General features: G+C 45.3%; 2 protein-coding genes across 6 annotated transcripts in view; one reads left to right on the forward strand and one right to left on the reverse strand.

Annotated features, from left to right (window-relative positions):
• The window catches only part of fam102aa (family with sequence similarity 102 member Aa), a 38066-nt gene extending 19923 nt beyond the window's left edge, over positions 1–18143 (forward strand). Inside the window, exons 3-13 of one of the 5 annotated variants that reach the window (XR_006033543.1) lie at positions 139–259; positions 1269–1298; positions 8655–8771; positions 9052–9098; positions 10047–10180; positions 10294–10398; positions 11554–11740; positions 12401–12522; positions 13892–13961; positions 14085–15769; positions 15819–18143. Coding sequence is in view for 1 of the 5 variants with exons in the window: in XM_042100618.1 (XP_041956552.1) it covers positions 139–259; positions 1269–1298; positions 8655–8771; positions 9052–9098; positions 10047–10180; positions 10294–10398; positions 11554–11740; positions 12401–12522; positions 13892–13961; positions 14085–14130 (979 nt within the window). In the remaining 4 variants the exon portion in view is untranslated. Of the gene's footprint in view, positions 1–138; positions 260–1268; positions 1299–8654; positions 8772–9051; positions 9099–10046; positions 10181–10293; positions 10399–11553; positions 11741–12400; positions 12523–13891; positions 13962–14084 lie in introns of all 5 variants that reach the window. The other 4 variants (XR_006033545.1, XR_006033546.1, XR_006033544.1 and 1 more) reach the window with 4 other exon arrangements.
• A 1269-nt stretch (positions 18144–19412) lies between these two features.
• Positions 19413–21883, reverse strand: LOC121715188. Its single transcript, XM_042100640.1, has 3 exons — positions 21246–21883; positions 20814–20926; positions 19413–19681 (listed from the first exon to the last, which is right to left on the reverse strand). The coding sequence occupies exons 1-3, from the start codon at positions 21599–21601 to the stop codon at positions 19431–19433; spliced, it is 720 nt and encodes a 239-aa protein (XP_041956574.1). The 5' UTR covers positions 21602–21883; the 3' UTR covers positions 19413–19430.
• Positions 21884–22247: the final 364 nt, after the last annotated feature.

Raw genomic sequence — 22247 nt, forward strand, 5'->3', positions numbered from 1 at the left:
TGATGTGACTAATGCAGCATTGACAAAGCATAAGAAATTCTAACCTTTTCCCCACCTCTCTCTCTCTCCCTCTCTCTCTCCCTCCCTCTCTCTCTCTCTCTCTCTCTCTCTCTCTCTCTCTCTCTCTCTCGTCAATAGGGAGGAGGTGCAGGAGAACTGCGTTCGCTGGAAGAAGAGGTTCTCCTTCGTCTGCAAGATGAGCGCCAACCCCACCACTGGCATCCTGGACCCGTGCGCTTGCAGGGTCTCTGTTCGAAAGGTGACCGCACAAAATCACTGACCACTCCAAATCACTGACCACTCCAAATCACTGACCACTCAAAAGACCCAACCACTCCAAATCACTGACCACTCAAAGTAACTCACTATGGCTCATGAGACGGCTCTTTAATCTCTACGGATCATGGGACGTCTCACGGGACGGCTCTTTATCTCTGCGGCTCTTTATCACTACGGCTCATGAGACGTCTCACGGGACAGCTCTTTATCACTACGGATCATGAGACGTCTCACGGGACAGCTCTTTATCACTACGGCTCATGAGACGTCTCACGGGACGGCTCTTTATCACTACGGCTCATGGGACGACTTTATCTGCCCAAAGCCTCCTCTTGGTCTCCCTTATCTCTGTGTCCGTAGCCTGACTGACCACCTCTGCAGCGTCAGATGACACATACACACACACACACACACACACACACCCTCTGCACTCCCTTTTCTCCAGCAGACGTCTGTGTGCCTGCTCCCCGCCCCGCCCCTCTCTCTCTCTTATCTCTCCTCTTTAATGCTCTAAAGGGCGCCAGACGCCTCCTGACATCCTGTCCTCCTCGTAACCCACTGAGATTTTAGTGTCCTGAAACGCATCTCTGAGCGTTAACTTTAGCTCTCGTAACCCACTGAGATTTCAGTGTCCTGAAACGCATCTCTGAGCGTTAACTTAAGCTCTCGTAACCCACTGAGATTTTAGTGTCCTGAAACGCATCTCTGAGCGTTAACTTTAGCTCTCGTAACCCACTGAGATTTTAGTGTCCTGAAACGCATCTCTGAGCGTTAACTTTAGCTCTCTTTTCAGTCCTCTCCACAGAACACTGTGTACGTACATGTGCAGTATTCGTGTGTGTGTGTGTGTGTGTGTGTGTGTGTGTGTGTGTGTGTGTTTATATATGTGTGTGTGTGTGTGTGTGTGTGTGTGTACGTACATGTGCAGTGTGTGTGTGTGTGTGACGTGAATCCCTTGATTAATCTGTGCTTTCCTGTTTTCTTTACAGGAGCTGAAGGGAGGAAAGGCGTATGTAAAGGTATGAAAGAATTCTTACATAACACACACACACACACACCCTAACCCTATACACCACTAAACACATATGGCAGATGCATAAACATGCCATCAGACACACACACAGGCACACACAAACCAAACACACACACACACACACACACACACACACACACACACACACACACACACAGATGAGGCCCTCTAAGAGAGTTGAAGTGTGTTTACATGATAAAGATTTGTGTATGTGTGTGTGTGTGTGTGTGTGTGTGTGCGTCTCTCTGACCTCCAGTAGCCTCCTCCCTCCTCTCCGACATCTCTTCCATTCCTCCCTCCTCTCCTCCTGTCTGTCACTGCTTACGTAAGGCACTTTGTGAGAAGCCATAAGCCATCAGCTGGCCAGTCAGATGATCCATACAAACACCAGCAGCATTGAGTGGATCACCTGACTGCACTGTTTACATCGGTCACTATTTACCTTCCGCCTTTCCTCTCTGCACACATGACATGACACACGTCACAGTTCTGTAAACAAGCATGGCCTCCAGGAGCACTTCACATGGCAGCGAGGTGAGGACACCTCCCAGGGCACAGTTTAGGTGTGTAGTGCATGTGTGACTGACCAGGGCATGGTTTAGGTGTGTGTAGTGCATGTGTGACTGACCAGGGCACAGTTTAGGTGTGTGTAGTGCAAGTGTGACTGACCAGGGCACAGTTTAGGTGTGTGTAGTTTAGGTGTGACTGACCAGGGCACAGTTTAGGTGTATAGTGCATGTGTGACTGACCAGGGCACAGTTTAGGTGTGTGTAGTTTTCCTACTATGTAAAGCGACCTTGGCTTTGAGAAAGGCACTATATAAAATAAACTTATTATTATATTGGTGCTTTAGTCCTCTGTGAGGTGAAGACTGGTGCTTAAGTCCTCTGTACACTGTAGTGAGGTGAAGACTGGTGCTTTAGTTCTCTGTACACTGTAGTATAAGTATATATACTCTTTTGATCCCGTGAGGGAAATTTGGTCCCTGCATTTATCCCAATCCGTGAATTAGTGAAACACATTTATCACACAACACACTCATCACACAGTGAACACACAGTGAGGTGAAGCACACACTAATCCCGGCGCAGTGAGCTGCCTGCAACAACAGCGGCGCTCGGGGAGCAGTGAGGGGTTAGGTGCCTTGCTCAAGGGCACTTCAGCCGTGCCTACTGGTCGGGGTTCGAACCGGCAACCCTCCGGTTACAAGTCCCAAGCACTAACCAGTAGGCCACGGCTGCCCCAGTGAGGTTAAGACTGGTGCTTTAGTCCTCTGTACACTGTAGCCAGGTTAAGACTGGTGCTTTAGTCCTCTGTACACTGTAGCCAGGTTAAGACTGGTGCTTTAGTCCTCTGTAAACTGTAGTGTGAGGTTTAGACTGGTGCTTTAGTCCTCTGTAAACTGTAGTGTGAGGTTTAGACTGGTGCTTTAGTCCTCTGTACACTGTAGTGTGAGGTTTAGACTGGTGCTTTAGTCCTCTGTACACTGTAGTGTGAGGTTTAGACTGGTGCTTTAGTCCTCTGTAAACTGTAGTGTGAGGTTTAGACTGGTGCTTTAGTCCTCTGTACACTGTAGTGTGAGGTTTAGACTGGTGCTTTAGTCCTCTGTACACTGTAGTGTGAGGTTTAGACTGGTGCTTTAGTCCTCTGTACACTGTAGTGTGAGGTTTAGACTGGTGCTTTAGTCCTCTGTGTAGAAGGCCTCCCACGGGGTGTGTGGAGAATCACAATGGCAGAGAAAGCTAAGCGCTCGCTCACGTTCTCTCTCGTGAGTACTGTAAATGGACTCCTTCCTTTGTTTCCTCGTCCTGCACTCTAGTTTTAGATTTCCTCGGGCTAAATATACCTCGCCTCCGTAGGAGCGGCCTTCCTCAAACACCGGCATCTGCAGCCAGTGGGGTTCTGAGTAACGGGGCCACTGGACGAAACCCACCTCTGGAAGCGGTCAGTCTACATTCTTGGAAGTGGAAATTGAGTCAACAACCAGGAACAGCCAGGAACTTACTAATACCACACAGGCTGTTACAAGAAACAGGACAGAACGTAAGACTCGTCTGTCTCTGAAGTGTGTGTGTCCGTACACATTGTTTTGGGTTGTATCAGGCTCATGGTGGCTTGTTATCAGTGTGTTGGACATAGTTGCAATTTCATAGTGTCAACATCTCAACATCAACATGTCTCGGCGAGGTTTGAGGCCTGTCTGGTGGCCAGCCTGTGTTTGAGTTTAATAAGGAGAGCTTAAGCATTTCTCAGGGCTCAGGGGGGTGAGGAAATGAGGGGGCTTTGCTGGACGGCCTGGGTTGCCAGGTTTGGTGAGTGAAGTTACTGCTTGGAAGAGATGGAGATGGCCTGCAATGCAAGAGCCTGTCAGCACCCCCAGCTCCCTTACCAAACATTACATCATATCTAGTGTAGTGGCCATTACCCACCATTACATATCTAGTGTAGTGGCCATTACCCCTCATTACATATCTAGTGTAGTGGCCATTACCCCACATTACATATCTAGTGTAGTAGACATTACATATCTAGTGTAGTGGTCATTACCCACAATAACATATCTAGTGTAGTGGTCATTACCCACAATAACATATCTAGTGTAGTGGTCATTACCCACCATTACATATCTAGTGTAGTGGCCATTACCCCACATTACATATCTAGTGTAGTGGCCATTACATATCTAGTGTAGTGGCCATTACCCACCATTACATATCTAGTGTAGTGGCCATTACCCACCATTACATATCTAGTGTAGTGGTCATTACCCACCATTACATATCTAGTGTAGTGACCATTACCCCACATTACATAGCTAGTGTAGTGGTCATTACATATCTAGTGTAGTGGCCATTACCCACCATTACATATCTAGTGTAGTGGTCATTACCCCACATTACCTGTAACACACAATGCTCTGGCCATCAAATAGCCTTAGTTGCGGAAATGGCCTTAAATTAAACAAACAAACAAACCCCACATTACATATCTACAGTGGGCAGTGCTTCGACTTGGCCAGCTTCACTCGCGGTCCGCGCGTGGGATCACGCGGTATCACGCGACTTTAATTTGTATTTTTCCAGTGAGAAGCTGCAACAACCCAAACAACCGGTAGATGGCTCAAGTGAGCAGGGTGCGTAAAAAGAAATGGAGCCTGGGAAACCCTACACAGACTTCACTACAGACTTTAGCAGACTGGTTTAGAAATAATTTAATAGCCAGAAATATGCCTGCCCTGCCCTAATAAAGAAATATTTGGTTAACTGCGAGTGAATCCCGTTTGCAGCCGTAGCAAAAACGGAGGACAAATTAAAACGCAGGACAAATTAAACATTCTGGTTTTCTCCGAGTGCAACGATGATAGACAGACATCATTTGGACAAAATATAGAGCATATTAACCTCCGTTGCTCAGCCAAATGCCTTCATGTTACGTCCTGTTATCACGGAGTTACAAGCGATAAACGATTTTTGATGGTCACAAGTTTACTTCATTAGCGGTTTATTTTTTTATTTTTTTGATTGTTAAAGAGTGTTTTTTATTTAAAGGTTTGACTTCGTGCTTATTCAGTAGAGCATTTAGTGCTCTCCCCAATCCCAGACGTTCACATTGCATGTTTGTTTGTAATGGATGCAACAGCGAGATAGGCTATGCGTTTGACGGCAATGACAGACATGAACCAAGACATATAGCCCAGCAGCAATCTAGGGACTGTTCGTTATTTATTGAAGGGGCCACCGGAGGAATTTTGAGTACTTCAGTTGCAAGTTGCATGACCCTCTCTTGCCTGCTAGAAATTGTTCAATGACCCTCCGACAGAATTGTTAAAAAAGACATGACCCTCCCCTGCCAATTGTCGCTGTCTTCCGCCCGCGCCACAGCCACACACTGTGATAACGTTCTTAAATCAATCTTTCCCGTGAGCTTGCATGCTACCAGTCCTTCCTTTTCAAATGTGTTGCGCCTGTTTGCACAATTTCACAAATAATCATATGTGATAAATAATATGACAAATAATCCCTGTGCACGGAGACCGAAACAATGCATGCCAACTTGTTCCGTGTTATATCACGTATTTTAACTTTCCCCCGCTGTCTTGCCGTTTTAATGTTTTCCCGTAGAATATCCCATATTTTAATACTCTCATAACAGCCCTGCCATCGGGCCTGTCTCTCTGTTGCCCTGTTGCTACCCCTTGCCCTTCCAACGAAACAGATGTGTTCAAATCATCGTTTTCCTTGCTTGAAGGCGAACTTAAGAGTGATGTTAACCTATTTAAGTTTAAAACGGCGTGATTGTCGTGAGAGCAGGATACAATTTCCCCTGTTTGTATGTTCGCTCGTGCCTTTGATGGCAGGAAAAATCTTCACGATAGGCCTATTAACTAACCACCCGATTCACGTTGGCTGGGGGGAAGGGGGGCCATCAGACATTTGTGCCCAGTTAATCGGCCCTGCCCCCAACAAATCACACCTTCCCACCTCTGACAGCTTAAAAGAAGTCAAGAGGACTCCTTACTCACAGACCTATTCACAAAGCTGCGGCATTTTGCCGTGTTTTGAAATCCTATGCAGCTACAGGAGCTTCCAATCGTGAGGAAGCAATTTTGCATTGTAGGCATAACTAACATGCAATAACGCCGCCAACAACAACCAAAACTAGGCTAATCATTGTCAACATGTAAATTAAATGTAACATTATTGAGAATCAAATTAAAATGTTCTCTTTTGCAAACGTAGGCATAGTAACAGAATAATTTAATAATGTTACAAAGATACTACATCAATCCGTATGTTTCATTAGGCTACAGGCTGTTTTGCCTTGATTCATTTAGGCTAGGCCTTTTTATTCAGGGCCGTATTCACAAAGAATTTTAAGGCTAAAAGTAGCTCCTAACTGGCGAATTTAGGTGCAACTCCTAAAAATAATGGGCGTTTCACTCCTAACTTTAGGACTCCTAATTTTTTCACAAAAAAGTAGGCCTAAGTCACGAAGCATTTTAGACCTAAAAGTAGCACCTAAGTCTGGGACAGCTTAAGTCGAGAGGACTCCTAACTCACTAAGACCTATTCATAAACAGCTTTTTTGTGTCATTTTACGTTGCAGTGTTTTGAAATGCGTAGCCTATGCCTATGTAGTGGGGCTCCATTTAGACTGAAAGTCTGGCCATTCCGTGGTGTTTGAAATGCATTCACATTCTCTGGCAAAGTATCACACAGGTCATTTATTGTCTGCTTCCCCAGAAATATTAGGAATTTATAAGGTAATATCATGCAAGTTTATCATGCTTGGTTTTTATTATGGAAACTCGACAAGCAGGCCAAAGTGAGCTAGCAGTGCTCCTCCAGGTCTCTTGGGACGCTTATGCAACAGATGTTTTGCATGACATTTCTCTGGAAAAAGTTCACTGTAAGTAAACAGCTAAGTGCTGTAGTGTTAGAAGTCAACAGTTCTGTTTTCTAGACAGTGTCTACTGGAGCATGGAACGGAGGTCATCAAGGTCCAGTGGAGAGGATGTCGTTATTTTCATCCTCCCAAACACTCATTTTCCAGCGTTGTCTCCGGGAGGAAGAGCCTTGTTCCTGTGAGTCAGCAAAGTGACCTGTTGTCTCCGCTGCGAGGAGAACAGTAGTGTACATGGTGTTCTAGTAGGGCACTTACTGTATGGAGAAGTGGACTTGAATTGATAGGCACTAGTACATTTTATTTGGTTTACTACGAGTGCAGTAGTATATTTGATTTGGTTTACTATGAGTGCACTAGTATATTTGATTTGGTTTACTACGAGTGCACTAGTATATTTGATTTGGTTTACTACGAGTGCACTAGTATATTTGATTTGGTTTACTACGAGTGCACTAGTATATTTGATGTGGTTTACTACGAGTGCACTAGTATATTTGATTTAGTCTATTAGGAGTGCAGTTGTGTATTTGGATTACTAAGAGTGCAGTAGTATACTTGATTTAGTCTATTAGGAGTGCAGTTGTGTATTTGGATTACTACAAGTGCAGTAGTATACTTGATTTGGTTTACTAAGAGTGCAGTAGTATACTTGATTTAGTCTATTAGGAGTGCAGTTGTGTATTTGGATTACTACGAGTGCAGTAGTATACTTGATTTGGTCAATAAGGATTGCAGTTGTGTATTTTGTTTACTACAAGTGCAGTTGTGTGTTTTGTTTACTAGGAGAGCCTTTGTGTGCACACAGACATCAAGGAGTATACTTGAAGCCTGTGGGTGGAGAGGTGGACTTCGGTAGCACTTATTAGGAGTTGAATTTTGCACTTGCACACTATTACTAGGAGTGGAATAGTGCACTATTACTAGGAGTGGAATAGTGCACTATTACTATGAGCTGAAAACTGCACTATTACTAGGAGTGGAATAGTGCACTTATTGCACTTGGCATGTGCCTAACATCAGTGTTCTAAACAGGAGAAGGGTTCTTATAGAAGCACAAGTGAGATTCCTCTGGAGATGATGAGGATGGTGATGATGATGAGGATCCGAGGATGATGATGATGATGGTGATGATGATGAGGATCAGAGGATGATGATGAGGATGATGATGATGATGGTGAGGAGGATGATGATGAGGATGGTGATGATGGTGAGGATGATGATGATGATGGTGATGATGATGAGGATCAGAGGATGATGATGAGGATGATGATGATGATGGTGAGGAGGATGATGATGATGATGGTGAGGAGGATGATGATGAGGAGGAGGATGATGATGAGGAGGAGGATGATGAGGATGATGATGATGATGATGATAGTGATGATGGTAGTGATGTATTAGGCAGCGTCCTCCAGACAGCGGTGAGATGAAACCTAATGATGCTTGGACACTGCTCACCTCCCTTGGCTTTGCTCCTGTTCTCACCCAATTTCACCTCCAGAATCTTCAGCATTAGCTCTGCTCAGTGCTTCACTTGCTTATATAAACATGACTTAATGTCCTCAGTGTCCTAATGGAGTCTAGAGTCCTCAGGACCAAGTGATGTGGGTCCTCAGTGTCCTAATGGAGTCTAGAGTCCTCAGGACCAAGTGCTGTGGGACATTTTCCATCGTGTGGCATCTGTTTTAGGCACAGCTTCAGGAGGAAGCGTCTCCACGGAAAGAGAAAAACGATTTATGGAGGATATTAGATCCTGAGTAGCCCGTGGGTGGGCACTCACATGAGGGGCTGGACGTTTATTATGGTCTGCCCTTTTTAGGGCTTCTCTCGGTGTCCTCTCTAGTTATTCCTCTGTTGTAAAAGTCAAATGTAAAATCATTTACTTTCTTTCTTCACCCTCTTTCTTTCTCTCTCTCTCTCCCTCCCCTCCCCCTAGCTGGGCTTTGCGGATCTGAACCTGGCGGAGTTTGCTGGATCAGGCTCCACTGTGCGCTGCTGTCTGCTGGAGGGCTACGATACCAAGAACACTCGACAGGACAACTCCATACTGAAAGTGAGGACACACACACACACACACACACACACACACACACACACACACACACACACACACAGACAGTAGCAAGAGGCAGAACAAAACCAAACGTCTGGGCCCATAGAGATTGATTAGTCAGGTTTAAAGGCACTCTCCATCCAAGAGAGTGAGCAGTCATTAAAACCAAAAGGGAGACTTCTTATTTGCATCCACAGATACGTATTTGCCTATGTACACCAATGTCTGTTTTGACTTCTCTGCTGTTAAATACTATGTCCTATTTTTTTTCTTTCATCAGGTGACCATTGGAATGACTCTGTTATCTGGAGATCCATGTTTTAAGACGTGAGTATTCATGCAAGGCTCTGTGCTGTTAAATGTATCCAACAGCTCCCTCTAGTGACCAGCGTTTGTCATTGAAAGTGGTTCTTGGTTTCACTGGAACAATCAGCTTTGCCTTTGTTAGTAAAATGTCCCTTTAACTTGAGCTTTTGTATTGGCTCACCTCATAGCACAACATTTCACTTCATGTTCTTGGTAATCAAAGGTGACTTATTATTACTGCTGGACATTGGATTACTGCTAAATTACTGTTGGATTACTGCTAGATTACTGTTGGATTACTGCTAGATTACTGTTGGAGTACTGCTAGAAGATTGGCCATTTGTCCTGTTTTTGTCACTATACTCCGTCTAGGCAGTATGAGGCTTCAATTCCATAGAACACTGCTGAATGCAACCACTCTGTCCAGTTCTATACAGTCTATGGTCATGCACTTCCTATATGTTATATGCCTAGTAGTGTTGAATAGTCCTTTTACTGTTGCTGCTTTCTTGGAACGCGTGATGGTTAGGTTAGGTTCTTTTGAATGGAACGCGTGATGGATAGGATAGGTTAGGTTCTTTTGAATGGAACGCCTGATGGATAGGTTAGGTTCTTTTGAATGGAACGCCTGATGGTTAGGTTAGGTTCTTTTGAATGGAACGCCTGATGGTTAGGTTAGGTTCTTTTGAATGGAACGCCTGATGGTTAGGTTAGGTTCTTTTGAATGGAACGCCTGATGGATAGGTTAGGTTCTTTTGAATGGAACGCCTGATGGATAGGTTAGGTTCTTTTGAATGGAACGCCTGATGGTTAGGTTAGGTTCTTTTGAATGGAACGCCTGATGGTTAGGTTAGGTTCTTTTGAATGGAACGCCTGATGGTTAGGTTAGGTTAGGTTCTTTTGAATGGAACGCCTGATGGATAGGTTAGGTTCTTTTGAATGGAATTGACTAAATTGTTCCGCCTCCAGACCGCCCAGCACGGCGAAGTCCATCACGGTGTCGGGCAGAGACACCTCCCTGCAGCTGGACTGTAAAGGGGAGGGGACCGGTGCGGAGATCCCGCCCCGCCTCGCCAAGCAGCGCCCCTCCGTGCTCAGCACAGGTAAGAGTCGCCACTGCTCTAGTCAGGGCCTCCAATTACTCTCTGTGTGTGTGTGTGTGTGTGTGTGTGTGTGTGTGTGTGTGACTCTAACTCTTGTGCTCCATGTGTATCAGGTCTGCCAGAGGAGGGGGAGCTGAGTGCCTCCAGTCCAGATGAGTCCTTCCACACGGGCCACTCCAGAAACTCCAGCTACGCAAGCCAGCAAAGCAAGCTGTCCGGTCAGTGTGTGCGTGTGTGTACGCAAGCCAGCAGGGCAGGTTGTCCCATCTGTGTGTGTGTGTGTGTGTGTGTATAAAAGCTAGCAGAGCAAGTTGTCTGGTGCGTGCGTGTGTGCGTGTGTGTATAAAAGCTAGCAGAGCAAGTTGTCTGGTGCGTGCGTGTGTGTATAAAAGCTAGCAGAGCAAGTTGTCTGGTCAGTGTGTGCATGTGCGTGTGTATAAAAGCTAGCAGAGCAAGTTGTCTGGTCAGTGCGTGCGTGCATGCGTGCGTGCGTGCGTGTGCGTGTGTGTGTGTGTATAAAAGCTAGCAGAGCAAGTTGTCTGGTCAGTGTGCCTGTACTCATGTCCCTGTGTGTCTATGTGCACACTATTGTTTCTTGAGAGTAGAAAAGAAGAGAAGACATGTTTTGAGTCAGTGTGTGTGTGTGTGTGTGTGTGTTTACTTATGCACCACTTCATGTTTGTTTAGTGTGTTTAGGCATTGTTATGGTCTAGGAAATGGAGTTTCCTTCCTAGTCAGCTCACCTGTATCCTAGATCTCACATCCCTTTACTCTGTTTTCTTAAAGGCCCCTCATCCACATCCACACTAAAGGTAGTGAACATGCCCTTAAAACAGTCTAGGGTTCTAAGGGTTAAAGGTCCCTCATCCACAGCATGTGGGTCTATTGAACTGGGCTGAGACTTCCTCTATTGGGCTCAGTGGACAGGTCTTATATTATGATTGAGGATTCACTGTAATGTGCGTCCACGAGAGCATGCTTGTGTGCTTGTGTGTGAGGTGGATGGTAAACATACACACACACACACTTTAACATACTGTAATATGCAACCACTCATACGCACACTCTAAAAAGTGTGTGTGTATGTTGATGTGTGTGTGTGTGTGCTAATGTGTCTGTGTGCCTCTATGTGAGGTGTATGAGTATGAAGTGTGTGTGTATGAGTAAGTGTGTGTGTGTATGAGTATACTGTATGTTAATGTGTATGTGTGTGTGTGTTGATGTGTGTGTGCTAATGTGTCTGTGTGCCTCTATGTGAGGTGTATGAGTATAAAGTGTGTGTGTGTATAAGTAAGTGTGTGTGTGTGTGTATGAGTATACTGTATGTTAAAGTGTGTGTGTGTGTGTGTGTGTGTGTGTGTCCCTTGCTCCAGGTTACAGCACGGAGCACTCATGCTCATCCAGCCTGTCTGACCTGACCCACCGCAGGAACACCTCCACAGGAAGCAGCGCGTCGGGGGGGTTCAGCCACACCACAGACACCCCCCCTGAGGGAGAGTTGCGCCCAGAGAGACCCCCCCGACCCCCCCGACCCATCCTGCCCAGCAACCGGCCCCCCAGGTAAGAGCAGCTGCAGCTCCCGCACCATACAGCGCCACTATAGCTTTATACAGCTACATTGTGGGATCTCTCTCTCTCTCTTTCTTTCTTTCTTTCTTTCTTTTTTTTTTCTTTCTTTCTTTCTTCCTCCCTCACTCTCTGTGTCCCCCTCTTTCTTTTTCTTTTCTTTCTCTCTCTTTCTTTCATACTTTCTCTCTCTCACACTCTCTCTCTCTCTGTGTCCTTCTCTACATCTTTCTTTCTTTCTGGTGTCCAGATTGAATCGATAAAAGAAAAAAAGCTTTGATTTTAATAGAAATTGTCTGTAGATGGATAAATGTATTTTACTTCACAAGTGCAACGTAATGGCCAGCATATTACATTATTCAGTGAAACTGTGTGTGTGTGTGTGTGTGTGTGTGTGTGTGTGTGTGTATAGTGTATAAGTGCAATGTAATGGCCAGCATATAACATTATTCAGTAAAACTGTGTGTGAGTGTGTGTGTGTGTAGTGTATAAGTGCAACGTAATGGCCAGCATATTACATTATTCAGTGAAACTAACGCATCAGAAAGTAGATCTGAACCACAACTGATCTGTTGGTGATTGGATTGCCATTGGTGAGCAGCGGTCCTTAGACTCTCTCTCTCTCTGTGTGTGTGTGTGTGTGTGTGTGTCCAGGAGGAAGCAGGACTCGGTGGAGAGCCACCCCTCGTGGGTGAACGACACCCGCATGGACGCTGATGACATCGTGGAGAAGATCGTCCAGAGTCAGAACTTTGCTGACATCAGCAACACTGAAGGTAGGAGGAGGCCACACACACACACACACACACACACACACACACACACACACACACACACACACACACATACACATACACATACATACACACACATACACACACACACACACACGTCCTGAGCCCAGGGTATGTGGCTAATCCCTATGAACCAGTCACCCATGGGAGTCAATGGCAGTCTTGATTGTCACCATAGCTTGAGTGTAATGAAGGTCGTTCTCACTGCAGATAGTTCAATTTGACCAGTGTTTTCCTTAAACTTTCATTCATTCATTCATTCATTCATTCAACCTTTATTTATTCTTGGAGGGTCATTGAAGGAAGCCCTCATATTCAATGAAGCCGAGATTACAGTAACAATGAAGTAACAAGATGTAAAAAGAGAGAGAAAAAAAAGTATAGGTCTAGGTCTAGGCCTATAAATAAAATAAAAACAAAGTAAAATAAATAAATAATAAGATAACATACATTACATTATAGAGGAGGAAGGGGAAAAAATGCACAGAGTGCAACCCAAAGCGCTCCACATACAAGACATTGACAAAAAACAAAAGACAATAAGACAAAAAATGCCAGACGGAGCGGCGTAGTCGCCAGCGTTGACACCACATGACAAAAACATTTAAAAAATAACAAACACAAAAGATGCCGGACGGAGCGGCGTAGTCACCAGCGTTCCCGTGACACTAAGACATACAAGACAGACAACACAGCAAATTGAAAATAAATAAATAAAATAATAATAATCATGTTAAAATTAGTCCAATTTCCTACCGGCTGAAAAAGTCCAAGGGCAATGATGACCCGCGTGAAACTGCCAATGCAAGACCAACAAAGTTCTTTCACTGACCAACTCAGAGAATTTACTGGCAGTCTGGAGAGCAGAGCACTGGAAGAACAACAGTCTGAAGTCATGATGGGCGATCTTCCTGCTGATCAGCAGCTCGGTGGCTTTAGCAAGGACCGTTTGTTGCTTCATGGCTCCCGACGTCGCCATCAGAGCTCCCCACGTCAGCACTCAATCCAGACTGCAGGCACCCAGCGTCAGAGGCTATACGTTAACGTTATGGCAGCTCGCAGGTCAGCCGCAGCTCGGTGGCTGATATATTCTTAGTAGTGAAGTGCAGCATACAGCACCTACACTAGCTGCAAATTGTATTTGCTTAAGCAAACGGTTTACTTTTATTGTCATAAAATGGGTTTAATAGGTTAGGATATCTTTGGGTTATCTCCAGAATGTATTTTATAGCACTATCATAAGGATTTCAAAGCAGCATGAATGATTGACACACACACACACACACACACACACATGCACATACAAACACACACACCCTCCCTCACCATAATTCTCTCGTCCTTCTCTCAGATAGCAACCTGCGTCTGTTCGTCAGCAGGGATGGCACGACGGCTCTGAGTGGCATTCAGCTGGGCAGCAGGTGAGGCCGCTACCTGTACCTGCAGCACACGCAATTGAGCACCTGTCCTGATGGCTGACCTTTGCAACAGACTCTGTTTGCTGATGCTCACGTGTCATGCTCCCGTTTGTCTCCTCTGTGCAGGGTGACCGCTGGCGTGTATGAACCCGTGGTGATCGAGACCCATTAGGCTCCAGAGGTTCCAGTTGGGACGCTGAGAAATGCCACTCAGCACCCGACCCCTCCTGGATCAGAACCGCTGCCTGTTTGTCTGTCTGTCTGACTGACTGTCTGTATGATTGTCTGTCTGCCTGTTTGTCTGTCTGTCTGACTGTCTCTGTCTGTCTGAGTGCTTCCTCTGCCAGGCCTTGCACTGTCCAAACCACTCCTAGTCTTCCCAGAGGACTTCCTGTCTATTTGAGCGGTTTGCCGCTCTGGACTCTAACCCTGAGCACTAATGTTACTAAGGCACTCAAGGAGAATATGCATGCCATAGACCAGATTCCCTACAGATTGGGGATATGCACGCCATCAACCAGATTCCCTACAGATTGGGAATATGCACAGTGCAGAGATTCCCTTCGGACTGGACTGAAGGCTGGACTTTTTCATTCAAGTCACTGACTTTCTCAGAGGGACTGGCAGCGCATGCTTTTGCTTGACGTTAGCGATGAGAACTGAATCCCTGATGCTGCTGCAGGTCGGCCATCTCCCCCTCACCTCTCTCTGAAGCACAGCTTATCTCCCCTCTCTGAAGCACAGCTCATCACCCCTCTCTGAAGCACAGCTCATCAGCCATTGAGAGAGTCTCAGACTCATCTCCCCTCTCTGAAGCACAGCTCATCAGCCATTGAGAGAGTCTCAGACTCATCACCCCTCTCTGAAGCACAGCTCATCAGCCATTGAGAGAGTCTCAGACTCATCTCCCCTCTCTGAAGCACAGCTCATCTGCCCTTGAGAGAGTCTCAGACTCATCTCCCCTCTCTGAAGCACAGCTCATCTGCCCTTGAGAGAGTGGCTGCAGACGTAGAGGTCTCTCAGTCATCTCCCCTCTCTGAAGCACAGCTCATAGCCTGCATGTCACACTCCCAGTAGCCGTTTCTGGGTGATGGTGGGGTATTTTTGGATTGGTATTGACTGACTTGTGGTGTGTTGGGTGTGTAATTTGTATTGTTTGGTGGAGGTGTGGGTGTATTGTTGTTGTTGTTGACTCCTAGAGATGGGCATGCAGTGTGTTGATGAGCCATAGTGGTGCTGGTGAAGGTTATTTAGTAGTGAGAGGACATGATGTTTGTCCCCATGTTTGTTTTCCTGTGTCGGCTGGTCCGGCAGCTATGAGTGGAAAACAGACATGGCTGCACACATCTCTCTCTATGACACTCCTTTTTTTCTCTCTCTCTGTCATTCACTTTCCCTTTCTGTTATGTTACATTGATGGCTTGCCTCTCTCTTGGTCACTCTCTGTCTGTCGTCCTCTCTCTCTCATTCTCTCCATTTTGTGCATACACACACATCTTCCTCCTGCATGCTCTGCTGCAAGTGGAGCTGTTACTCTGCAAACCAACCCCTTCCTCCTCATCCTCCCTTCTTTCCCAGAATCCATCACTCCATTTAAAGGAGCAGGGTGTGCGCCACTGAGGCAGGGGCAGATTGACTAGACTAGAGTAGGAGAGTAGGAGTTAGTGCACACTAGAGTAGGAGAGTAGGAGTTAGTGCACACTAGAGTTAGTGCACACTAGAGTAGGAGAGTAGAGTTAGTGCACACTAGAGTAGGAGAGTAGGAGTTAGTGCACACTAGAGTAGGAGAGTAGGAGTTAGTGCACACTAGAGTTAGTGCACACTAGAGTAGGAGAGTAGGAGCTAGCTAGAGTAGGAGAGTAGGAGTTAGTGCACACTAGAGTAGGAGAGTAGGAGTTAGTGCACACTAGAGTTAGTGCACACTGAGTAGGAGAGTAGGAGTTAGTGCACACTAGAGTTAGTGCACACTAGAGTTAGTGCACACTGAGTAGGAGAGTAGGAGTTAGTGCACACTAGAGTTAGTGCACACTGAGTAGGAGGTAGACGACAGTGCACACTTTAGAATGAATGGGGGGGGGGGGGCACATGGTCTTGAAGAGTTCTTCAGCTTGTCCACACATGAGCTCCACTTCAGCAAGATCCCCTCTAGAGAGGCTGTGAGTGGAGGCTTTAGCGGGTTGCATGGCAGCTGAAGAACCCTGAAGGACTGTCCACTCTCTGTCTATGCTGAATCCATTAAATATGACATTTTTCATTGCGGATGTTTTTTCGTGTCACACGTGTCGACCGTTAGGACGTGGTGTTAGGGACTACGGAAATGTCCAGATGTGGGACATTTAGTTTATGTCCCACCAGCTGGCTCTGGTGGGAATGTGACCATATCTTCCTCAAATGAGTCCTGAGATCTGGGCCAGATCTTCCTGCGTCTGCCTCAGATGGTGTGGATCTGGCCCGTGTTCGGCCCAGATGTGTGCCCGATCAGGGTGTTGTGTGTTCCACAGTCAGCTGCTGTCTGGTCAGCTCTCGACCTGCACTTTAAAACCTGCTGAGTCTATCCCACGCGTAACTCCACACATGCAGCAACCCTCACCTAGTGTTATACATCATCTGTGAACATCTCGTCTTTTCTTTTTGAATGAATGTTTTGAATGTTTTTGTGTGTGTATATATGTGTATGTATGTCCCTGCTAATTTTTCAATGTTTGTCATAGCTCATATGGTGAAGTCATTGGTTCTGTAGTTTGTTTTTTTTAAATCCTGAGATTTGTATGGAGACCCAGCAACGCGTTGTACGTGAGGAACGAGTGAGTCAGAGCAGCATGTCTTGGTCTCCTACTGAACGTGCTGTCTCTGATTGGTCATTCTCCACTAACGTCTTGTCTGTCTGTCTCTGATTGGTCATTCTCCACTAACGTCTTGTCTGTCTCTGATTGGTCAGTCTCCACCCCAGTTGGCCTGATTATCTGTGATGCTAAACCTGAGGTAATCCAGCACTTCTGAAGGAGATGCCAGTCGTGTTTGTCGTTGTCATGCCAACCTAGAGGTCTGCTACACTTTTTGGGTGCAAGTGCTGTGCCCGCTGGCTGTAGAACTGAACAAGTCTTCTCCTTTCACAGAGACTTTCTGAATGAATGAGTCTCTTCTGTGGTCTTAGAGACTCCGTGTTTTTAAATGAAGAAAGTCTGTTTGTTTTTCTGCCCAACCAGCCGGCTGGTTGATTCTGTTTTATATCTTTTGTTTTGTACAAACACTACTCTTCAAAACCAAGTTTACAACCAACGTATGTTGTGATGGTGTTACAACATGTTGCTTTGAAGTTTATGAATCAATGACATCCTCTCATCTAGTGGTGTTCTTCTGTGCCAGCCTGTGGCTAGTCGTTATCTGGTCATATATGAATGAAGCTGTTGAAATGGACGGAGTTCCTGAGAGACTTATTTAGACGTATAAAGCTACACTGTAATGAAGATAATGTTACAGAAACGGGGTCTCTCCTGGTAAACTACCTTATCGTTATCACATTAGCCATACTGTCTCGTGCTATCCGTGCTCACGCTGGTCAGTAAATATTAGTTTGAAGAAGTAGACCTTCAGACATGACAAATATATCCAGAAGTGTTCTAGAATGTTGGGACCAATATGGAGCTGGTTGGTGTGGACCAATGAGAGTGAGTTCTGATGACTTCTGATGTTCTGATGACTTCTGGACTCAGCTGATGGTCTTGCCTCCACTCTGTAGAATTATCTGTCCGTTGTCCCTCATGTTTAGAATTCTATGACATAGATTTTATTTCCAGAATGGTCCTCTGTCTGTGTAACAGAAGTCTATGTGAAGACAGAGATGGGTATTTGGTGTATACAGTGTTTAATGTGGTAGGCCCAGGCCATTTTTCTTAGCTTACAAATGGAGGGCCGATCTCAGGTGATATGAAGTTAATTTCAACAGCACAGGAAACCTGCTAAATAAGTTCCAAATCTTATAGAGGTTTAATTCTTTATAGAAAGAATCAAGTGCTATGCACAAGTCATATATCCCATAACATAAGCTAACATTTTCTCATGGTTTAGGACAGTAACTTATGGAAACAGAGTTATATCATTTTAACAAAATTCATATATATTTTACAATAAATGTTTAGCTAACTATTTTTTTGAATTTTAAGAAATAAAATTTCATCAATTAAATAAATGAAAAGAGTTTACTCATCATTGGCCTCCTCTGTCACACATACACATTCACAATCACACTTGCTATGGTGTCCTTCTTCAGAGAGCAGCTTCCATTGCATTGTTTGTCATTAGCTGACACTTGCCTTCAGAGCCATTTCTTCCACAGACGGACAGAGAGAGAGACAGACAGATTGAGAGAGAGAGAGAGAGACTGGGATAGCAGAGAGAGAGACAGACTCTGGGATGGCACACAGACAGTCATATGGAGAGAGAGACAGACAGAAAGACTGGGAGAGCACACACAGAGAGAGACAGAGACAGAAAGACTCTGTCTCTCTCAATCTGGCTGTCTGTGATATCCCAGACACATGAAGGTGCGATCGCATCATGCACCATTTACATTATTTGTCATTTAGCTGACACGCTCACACCTTCAGAGCCACTTGATTCAGTGTACTGGGGACACATGAGAAAGTTCTCCTTGGAGCAACTTGGGGTCAAGTACCTTGCTCAGAAGAACCATAGTGGTAACCCCTTGAAAGGCCAGATCCCTGACCTCTAGACTCCTCCTCCCCCCCCCCCCCGCCCCACCACACACACACACACACACACACACGTTAGAGTGTGTCCTCCCTCCGCGAATAGTGTCTGCGACGGCGTGGCCGGTGGCGGTCAGTGAACTGGTAGCAGAGCATACACCACACGCTGTCCTCCGGAGCGATCTGGACACCGGCTCGCCTCGTCCGGAAGGGTCGGAGGGCACATGCACCTGCAACAGAGGAAAGTGTGTGTGTGTGTGTGTGTGTAAGATGTGGGTTAGTACTGAGAGGAGTGCAGAGACAAGGTTTCATAACATTTAAAAGCATTTTTAAAAAGTCAACGCCAGATAAAGTCCAGAGAACTGCCGTAATGGAAAACTTTTTGACGAACCCTTAGGGTTCTTCTGGGTGCAAGTGCTCAGAATTTTAATCAACTTTTTAAAGACTGAGCAAGCCTCATTTGCATTATTTAACTAACATCGAGGGGTAGGGATGTCTGCATGCTGGTACAATTCTTCAGGGAATTCTTATAGAACCTGCAGTGACCAAATAAGCACAGGAGGAGCCAGAGGAACAGATAGCAGGAGACATTGATAAATGAATTTGCAAGAATACTTTAACTCATCCTATTCGGCCATCTTATCCTTGCTTTCTGAGATGAAAGTTTAGATAAGTCACCAAATATGAAGTCCTTAGTGGTATTGAGGCAGACCAAGAGAAGGAGGAGACTTAAGATGCTTGAGTTTGTAAATTATAGTACATTTTAGTCTGCATTCAGGGGGATTTCCCATGAGTTACCTAAGATGAAGTAGGCCGTAGCGCTGAGGCAGAGGATGATGAGTAAGATGGTGCCAGGCCCCACATCCTCCAGAGTGCAGGCGTTTGGGCATGCACAGGGGCTCTCTACCCAGATCTGCAGGGGCACCTCCGCGCTGAAGGTCAGGGTGGACGAGAGCGAGCGGTTCGGGCTGCAGTGGTAGTGGACCACCGTCAGAGGGTGATTGTACGCCAGCACTGACAGACAGACAGACAGAGGGTGATTGTACGCCAGCACTGACAGACAGATGGACAAACTCTGCCTTAGCACTCAGATAGACAGCACTGACAGACAGACAGACAGACAGAGGGTGGCTGTACACCTGCACTGAAAGACAGACAGACAAACAGAGAGAAAGACAGGCCAACTCTGCATTAGCACTGAGACAGACAGACAGACAGACAGACAGACAGACAGAGAGAGAGAGAGAGAGAGCGAGGGTGGCTGTAAGCCAGCACTGAGAAAGAGAACTCAGTGTTCAGAGAAACAGACAGAAAAACACATGCACAGCAGGACGGAAGTTAAAACAATACAACATTTTTTTTTCAAGATTCTGCCCAAGTTAGTAAATGTTTTGCTGGTTGACATCACTGTCAAAGGGTGGATGTACGCCAGCAATGAGGCCCAGACAGACAGGGAGAGAGAGACACTATAGCTATGTGCTAGCAGTTAGCACTGAGAGCAGAAGACAGGGAGAGACAGACACTATAGCTATGTGCTAGCAGTTAGCACTGAGAGCAGAAGACAGGGAGAGACAGACACTATAGCTATGTGCTAGCAGTTAGCACTGAGAGCAGAAGACAGGAGGCCTATGCACCAAGACTGAGACAGACAGTAACAATAGCTGTGGTGTGGTGATCTGGAATAAACTACCGGTACCTTTGGAAATTAAGAGCATAGACAATTATCATCGTTTCAGGAAAAAGGTAAAATCCTGGCTCATGGACAATTTAAATCCCTAGTGACACTAACATGTCTTCCTCCATGTGACTTCCTCCATGTGAGTCTGTTGGTGTTGTCTATGTGCACATTGCACTTTAATACAGAAAGGTAGGGTTAGGGAAGATTATTTTATATGTTTAGCCTCTCATAGTCTATTTTTTATGATGTTTAATTGTTTTGTTTGTGGATATATGTCCTGTCTTGTAACATCAGGGACCATGATGGAAATAAAGTGCTTGCACTTTGTCATGATTGTTTTTTTCTATCCCTTGGATATGTCTTTATTACAAATAAATCAAATCAAATAGCAAAGACACATAACAGCAGCAAAAGCAATATTATTTTTTTCCAAGATTCTGCCCAGGATAGTCTTCTGCAGGCACTCACCCGAGTAGGACACACTTAGTGTCTTCGTAGAACTGTTGTAATAGAACTGATTATCTATGTGCCTTCCATAGTTGAGATACCGATCCATGGGTCTTGAACTGTTTTTATGAAATCTACAAGATAGTAATAGAAGGTGCAGTAGGGCTGATCATGTTTACTAAGTCAATAGCAAATAGGCTACTGGTGACAGGTTGCAATGCACTGGAATAACTACCAGGGTAAGTCTATACATTCCAAAGTAAATAAATTAATAGAGCAAAATAACATTCAGCCCACGTTCAACCTGTCAAGTCTATACATTCCAAAGTAAATAAATTAATAGAGCAAAACTACATTTAGCCCACGTTCAACCCGTCAACCTATCACTGCCTTTTGCCACTGTACTAGTTTTAAAAATTAGAAGATTTTCTGTTAAACCAGATCTGATCTGACCTGACTACCAGACAAGCGGCCACGTCAGTGCAGCTCGTCCCAGTGACGTCCTCGGGCTCGGAAAAGGGCTGACAGGGGCTGAAGGACAACATCACCTCGGTGGTGGCCAGGGAGCCGACTGAGCGCAGCGGTTTGAGGTGCTCTAGAAAGCCATCCGCGTCCCCGAGCGCGCCCAGGTCAATAATCCCGGACCCGTCCATCATGATGCATTTACAGTGGTTCACTCTGATGCAGCCGCTCTTCTTATGGACCGACGCGGTCGGTACAGGTTCGGAGTCCAGAGGCGACGCCGATGGAATCGGTGTAATCGGATAAAAAACAGCCGCAAAACTGATTAAGATAATGCATCCCCTCATTTCTCCGGCGGCTCGCTAGTGTTTGCTGGTACACTCAGGGGAAGTTTAATTAAAACTCCAGTCTACACCTCACTGGCAAAAATGCAGTGAATGCCGGCTGCAAAATTCCTTATAGGCGACATGCCCAACAGTCGCCAGCTGTAAACAAGCGAATAGATTGCCTTCACATTTACGGTTACGCCTGGATGTTAAAATGTCTAGGGGCATATGGCTGCGTAACTAGTTAACTAGTAAAGGAGAACTAGTTAAGGAGAATAGTAAACACAAACAAGGAAGTAAATTATTGAGATGACCGGTTTATTGATAAATCAAAATAAAAGTTCAAACAGACAATCACACTAAAGTATGAAGATGGCTAGGCCTAAACCAATAGTAGGGCAATTCCATGGAAAATTACGTTTTTTGTAACATCCATAACGTCAATAAAATGTGATGGTATGGTATGATGTGAATGATTACATGAAATTTGAGCATTTGCTATTTTTGTCTGAAGAATGTAGGCCTACATAAGAACAAATGCACAAAAAATGAATGTTATCATTCACATCATACAAATGCCAAGGCATTTCACTGGCATTATGGATGTGACAAAAAGTCAATTTTCCGTGGAATTGCCCAGTAACAAACAAACATATAAACATACAAA

The sequence above is a fragment of the Alosa sapidissima genome, chromosome 8 (assembly GCF_018492685.1).
Source record: "Alosa sapidissima isolate fAloSap1 chromosome 8, fAloSap1.pri, whole genome shotgun sequence".
In the NCBI taxonomy this organism is placed as follows: domain Eukaryota; kingdom Metazoa; phylum Chordata; class Actinopteri; order Clupeiformes; family Clupeidae; genus Alosa; species Alosa sapidissima.

Coding starts and splice junctions, on each gene's coding strand:
- LOC121715188 (XM_042100640.1), bottom strand. CDS start 21,601: ATGAGGGGATGCATTATCTTAATCAGTTTTGCGGCTGTTTTTTATCCG. Junction 20,927..21,245: donor GCCGCTTGTCTGGTAGTCAG/GTCAGATCAGAT, acceptor ACTATCTTGTAG/ATTTCATAAAAACAGTTCAA. Junction 19,682..20,813: donor ACTAAGTGTGTCCTACTCGG/GTGAGTGCCTGC, acceptor TCTGTCTGTCAG/TGCTGGCGTACAATCACCCT.